Consider the following 6538-nt stretch of genomic DNA (forward strand, 5'->3'; position numbering starts at 1 on the left):
TGTGCTTTCAGGCTAGAATGTATTTAGAATTGACGATTTTATAATGAATAACAGTTTTTTGTCTTATGGTATGATTTCTAAACATTGAATTATTAAATGTATTACTCGTTAAAGTTGTCTCACATTATATGCCAAGATTTTTGTTGGTGATATCTTCTGTTGAACCAGCTTCATGACTGAGATTAAGCTTAAACAAGCTTTCAAACACAATGGCTAGGGACAGAATTTGCATATAAACCAGATTAAGTGATCAGAAACTGTTTAAACCTGTAACAGGACAGAAGTTCAGTGCTCATAAACCAGTTTCAAAATGGTCAAAATGGGTGGCGGGGGAAATGGGACCTTTTCCAACTGGCTGCGGCTCAGGCTGGGGCCATGAGAGCTGTGCGCCCAGATAACAACCAGCTCCTCGCACCCAGGTTGGGTTGGCTGACAGTCATGCAGCCACAGCCAGCTGGGGAGGGCTCTGCCCCTGCGGCCTGGCCCAGCCCGGCCTGGCCTTCTCTGCGCCTACCCTCAGCATAATCCAAAGCTGGCCCAGCTCAGCCCTGGGTGAGGCAGGAAGACAGTGAGGCTGGCCCAGGCCGGGTGACAAGGGCAGGACCCTTCCAAGCTGACTGTTGCTCCATGACACCCAGGCCTGGCATGCATGGACAGTAGCTGGCTGGGCAGCAGCGCTGAGGTGATGCTGCTACAGCTGCAGGCAAGTACCTTGACAGCCGGATTGGCTGCTCAGGACAAGTGCTTCATGACCATTCCTGCCCAGGACAGCTCAGAGGTGCCCTTGGGCCCAGTGCCCAGCAACTGCCCACCATGGGGTCTCATGTGCCTGTTGCCACCGCTGCCGCACTCCTTGCATGGTGCTTGTTCATCCATCTCATGTGGCAGCTACAGACAGACAAGTAAACACCATGCAAGGGGTGTGGCAGCAACAGGTGAAGGCACACAAGCCCTTGTGGTAGACAGCTGCTAGGTTTCAGTCCTGCCAGCACCTCCAAGCCAGCCTAGGCAGCCTCGGGCATGAAAGACTCATCCCACGCAGCCAGTCAGGTTGTGAAGGCACCTGCCCACAGCTGCAGTGGCATTGCCTCTGCATCACTGCCTGGCCAGCCATCAGCCCTGTGCACTGGGTCAGGCTGTTATGAAGCTGCAGCCAGCTGTAAAGGGTCATACCCCCGTGGCCCATCTTGGGTCAGCCCTGTTATCCACCTGCTTCACCCAAGGCTGAGCTGGGCTGGCCCGCAGACGCTGCTGAGGGCAGGTGCAGAGGAGCCAGCCCAGACCAGGCCACAGGTGCAGGGCTCTTCTCAGCCACCTGTGGCTCCATGACAGCCTGGCCTGGCTTGGGCATAGGTAGCTGGGAACAATTCAGGTGCACAGCTCCCACAGCCCCAGGTGCAGCTGACTAGGAAGGGCCTTTCCCCCATGGCTCAGTTCAGGCCAGCCCCTCTGTGCCTACCCTCAGCAGTCCCCATAGACCAGCCTGGCTCATCCCCCCAGCCCTAGCCTTAGCCCTGGGTGAGGCAGGCAGATGGTGGGGTCATGCCAGCTGGCTCTGGCAATGCCCCCCACTGTGCGAGCGGCCAGCAGGGCTGAAAGCTGGGCAAAACCTAGCTGGGGTCCCTGTGCCTGAGAGGGGAGACAGGGAAGTTTAATTCCCCTCCCTGCCCCCACTTGACCTGAGGTTGCTGCCCAGGTCAGCTCGGGCCATGCTCCCTGCTGCATGATCAGCTAGCAGGGGGCAAAGCCAGGCAGACCCTAGCTGGGGTCCCTGTGCCCGTGGAAGACAGGGGAAACAGGGAAGTTTAATTTCCCTCCCTGCCCCGCTTCACCTGAGATGTTGCCCTGGCCAATGTCTGGCCATGCCGCCACCGGGGACAAACCTGACAAGGGCTGCTTCTCCTCTCTCCCTCCAGGCATGTGGCTACATTTCCAGAATCAAAAGTGAATGTCTATTCACTTGCAAATCGGTTCAATCTACGAAGGGTAGATTAACCTGCAAAGATTGAATTAATTCAGTCTTGGGCCTTTTGAATGTCTGTACTTAGCCAATGTGATCTATTGATATATCAAGGACTTCGTTTTTCAGGACAGCTTCATTGTAAACATCGTTACCTGGCAGGTGAGACTGGATTGTTTTCTGCTAAGACTGCCAAAATAGTACAAGTCATGGTAATGATATGAACAAAGCATCCAAGTGAACAAGGAATTAAATCTAGTAAAAATGGTTTATTTTTTTCTAGTTCTGCCTTTATATAATGTAGCTATTGATTTAAAATACTAACTTGTGCTAGTCACTGCCAGAAGAGGGATCAGAATCGAGGTCATCACTCCTTTTTATTTTGAAAAATGAATGGTGCTTTAACTGTCATCAGTTTTTTATTGGAGTTCCCTTTTGTCTGAACTATGAGTCTGATATGATCTGAAGTATGACCAGAATGAAACAGAACAGAGGAATGATATAAGTCTTAGTAGTAAAAGATGTTATATACTTAATTGCTATATAAATGACCTCCCACTTATAATAAAAAAAGCTATTTTCAGTATTGATATGTACACATGTTCCTGGCAGTTTGTTGCCATGGAGAGCTGGAGAAGTCCCAGCAGGCATATGGAATAGTTGTGGTGTTCGTTTCAACTTACACTTAGCTAATAACTGATGTAAAATGAGGAAACATGCTTTAGGCAGGTATGATTTGCATATTATGCTTGTAAACTTCTTGGTATATGAAATATTAACAGAATTAGGTGGACTTCATAAGGATAGTTTCATAAACACAGGTGGAAGTAAATCATGAAGTATTCTGATGCTGTTTCATTTCCTGTGTGATTATTTTTTAAAACTAATGGGACAAATCTGGGACAAATCCTTCCCTGATTGCAGTTGATTTTACACCAATACTAAGCATGATTCATTTTATCTTCAGATGTAACCAAAAAAACAACAACCCCAACTCATTTTTATCCCATTAAGGCATCTGTTCTCACACATATTGTAGGTAAATTAATCGTTTCTGCTTTCACTGTGTGTTCCTTCCTTCTTTCTTTTTTTTCTATTTATTTTTTTTTTTTCTTTTTTGGTCCTTCTGCACTATATTATAATGGGGAAAATTTCAGTATCTAATAAAAACATATTGATTGCAGTAAGGAACTATAAGAACTGTATGTAACCTGCCCTGCTCTCCTCACAATGATCAGTGATATTTAACAGGATAGAAAAGGGTAATGTGCATGTGCACTTTCTGATGCACTTTCAGGTACAAACAAAGGCAAGAAATCTTTCATTGTTATAATTTGTTCCCTACATGGCCTTGAATGTCCATTTCATTGGCACAAGATAACAGTTCTTTCTCTGAGTTTGCAGTTTCTTGATGGCTAGGTATTTAACCTGCAGTAGGACTCTACTACTGAACTTTAGGGTATTATATTCACTGATTTGTAGGCATATGTTTAAAACCAAAGTGATAAAAGATTTAAAATTTACTTTGTATTACTATTTAAATATCTACAGTGCCAGGTTTACATCTGATCATTTTTAGTAAATATAAGACATGTGAGTACATATTCAGCCTAAATGAGTTATCGCTGAAAATCTGTCTGAAACCAGATACAACTGTGTGCTGTAAAACATGTCTTTTTGTTCTTTGTTCAAGGGTTAAAGCCAACTGAGTCAACCATGACTGGCAAAACACAGACCAGCAATGTCACCAATAAGAATGATCCCAAGTCCATCAACTCCAGAGTCTTCATTGGCAATCTGAACACAGCCATTGTCAAAAAAGGTGACATAGAAGCCATTTTTGCAAAGTATGGAAAAATAGTTGGCTGCTCAGTGCACAAAGGTTATGCATTTGTACAGTACATGAGTGAGAGGCATGCAAGGGCAGCAGTGGCGGGTGAGAATGCCAGGATCATTGCAGGACAACCACTTGGTAAGTGCTTAGGACTGTTATACTTTTTTTCTCTTTTCTCTGTTTATTTTAAATATTTTTATGTTATGTCTTAGGTTTATTTGTGTTTGGGTGTTTTATATACCTTTAAGTAAGGACTATTTATGGTAGTTTCAGCTGTTTCAAATAGTCTGCATGTTTTACCTCAAGTACTTGAGTAGTCCTGTTGAAGTCAACAGAAATACTCCAGTGAACAGAAACATGTGTATGAATGATCTTCACTAGTTGGTAAATTTTACAACAGATATTTTGTCTATAGGAAATAGGATAGGATCATAGGAAAGTAGGTTCACCACATCTAGCCCTCTACTCAAGGAAGGAATGTCTCTGATTAAACCATCCCAACCAAGTGTCTGTTCAACCTGCTCTGAAAAATTTCCAGCAATGGAGATTCCACAACTTCTCTAGGGAGTTGGTTCCAATTCTTGACCACCCTCATAGAAAGATCCTCCTAGTGTTCAACCTAAATTTGCTCTGCTGAACTGTGAGGCCACTGTTTCTAGTTCTGTTCCCTACAGCCACAGGGAAAAGTCTTTCTCCATCCTCTCTACAATTTCCTGTCAGGCTGTTATCAAAGATTGTTATAAAGTTTCCCCACAGCCTTCTCTTCTCCAGACTAAGTAACCCTAGTTCTTTCAGCCTTTCCTCAAAAGTCATGTTTCTCAGGCCTCTAATCATTTGTGTTGCTCTCTGCTGGACTCTTTCCAATCTGTCCATGTCTTTCTTGGGAAGTGGGGCCCAAAACTGGACATGATACTCTATAAGAGCATGGCCTCATGGTTCTTATAAGATATATATAAAATTTGTAGAGTTCTTTGTGGTCAGAAATTAATCTTACATGAAAGAAAGAGTGACTGCAAATTTTCTAGGGAAGCATGCTATACAGAGTATTTTTTATGTAGTTCTCCCTTACTACTTATTACACAGTCCCTTGAAATTGCCTGGAAACCCAACCATGAATCTCTCTTGTGCCTTGGTCTCCCTTTTTAGAGAACAAATTTGGGAAGATTATGCATTGTCCCACAGGACCAGAATCGCACAATTGGTATATTTTTTTCTGTTTCCATGATTGGAATGGCCCCACAGGACACACATCAGTTCTTAAACATAAACACATTTTTAATATTTACAGTTCTCTTATATTTATTGATTTTAGAGGTTGCATAGTTCATGCTTCAATGGCATATCAAAGTCTTGCAGAAGCAAGAAAGAGAGGTTCAGTGTTTTTTAAATGGTGCTAAATTACCTAGAGAAAATATTTTCTATGTAGAGACAAATGTCTTACATGGACAATTTAGGATGAATTTATTCTTCTATGTAGGACTGTAGAATGTGTCCCTTTGAACTGAATCTAATCTACAATTTTTGTTTGCTAGCATTTTTATAAAACAATGTATGTATAATCAAGATGCTACATATAAAAAAATACCCTTCAAAGTGGATGGCTTTTAACTATAAAGACTTTTGATTAAAAATCCCTTGGAAAACGTTGCTCTCCAGCTTGTTATGAGTATAGAAATACTGGAAAATACAGCAGGGTATTTTGGTGGGATCTAAACAGCTTGAAATAGAACATCATTGCTGTTTTGGTGAACCCATAGCAAGTACAGGAAAGATTGTAAATTTGACCTAAACTTGGTCACTTTTTCTAGATATATATGGTGTTGATTTTTGCTTATTTGGGTGGTTTCAGTACTTTTCATAATTGCTGATACACAATAGCATTTCTGTCAGTGCTTGAAAGATTCTTTAAAAACTATGTATGATTGTGAATTTCTGTGAACCTGTGTGAAATAATAGCAGCTAAACATTCAAGTAAAATGAATTGCTAATAGTTTGAGCCAGCAGAAATCATCCCAAATACGCTGTAAGACACAAACCCAAAGGCATTGAATGGTACTGTAGACTGGGGCGGGCAATTATTTTGGCTGGAGGGCTGCTTAACAAGTTTTGGTGAGATGCTAGGGACCACAAGGGTAGTCCTGCCCCTTGACAAGCACCCCGCCCCCTGGTTGCCATCTTGGGACTGGAAGTCCTGCCCCCTGCCCTTTGTCACCAGAAGTCCCTCTCCTTCCCCCAGAAGTACTCCTTTTGGGAAGGGGGTTTGCCATCTTGGAACTGGGTGGGGGGAGAATTATATACTAAACAAACATCTACAATACCATATTTTAATTTGGTTTTTAAAGATATATTTTGGTCCTGATTTTGTGTGTGTTTGCATTGTTTATATAGAGGTGATTGCATAATAAGGGAAATGAAATCTTATTCTTGTATATTGTGGGGGTGTAGAGAAGTGTGGGGGTATGTGTGGGTGGGTATAGGGCTTGTGGGGGGCTGTGGGTGTGTGGATGTGTGTGTAATGTGGGTTGTAGGGGAGGGTGTGGGGGTATGTGTGGATGTGGGTGGGTGGGTACGGGGTTTGTGGGGAGCTGTGGGGTGTGTGGTGAGGGGTGTGTATGGTGGGGTGTGTGCATGTAGCAGTGAGCAGGGCTCTTCCCAGAGGTGTGTGGAGTGTGGGGGATTTGTGGGGGGTGTGAGGAAGGGTGTGGATGGGTGCAGTGTTTGTGGGGTGTGAGATTGTGTGTTGG

At 43.6% G+C, this 6538-nt stretch overlaps 1 protein-coding gene across 2 annotated transcripts in view; it reads left to right on the top strand.

Annotated features, from left to right (window-relative positions):
• RALYL (RALY RNA binding protein-like) overlaps window positions 1–6538 on the top strand; it is a 939792-nt gene that overhangs the window by 394912 nt on the left and 538342 nt on the right. For both annotated transcript variants that reach the window (XM_019527857.1, XM_019527858.1), the window contains one exon: window positions 3654–3932. In XM_019527857.1, the coding sequence (XP_019383402.1) occupies window positions 3677–3932 (256 nt within the window). In that variant the 5' untranslated portion in view covers window positions 3654–3676. The remainder of the gene's footprint in view (window positions 1–3653; window positions 3933–6538) is intronic.

This window comes from Gavialis gangeticus, unplaced genomic scaffold (genome assembly GCF_001723915.1).
Source record: "Gavialis gangeticus isolate Ggan-Ray unplaced genomic scaffold, GavGan_comp1, whole genome shotgun sequence".
In the NCBI taxonomy this organism is placed as follows: Eukaryota; Metazoa; Chordata; order Crocodylia; family Gavialidae; genus Gavialis; species Gavialis gangeticus.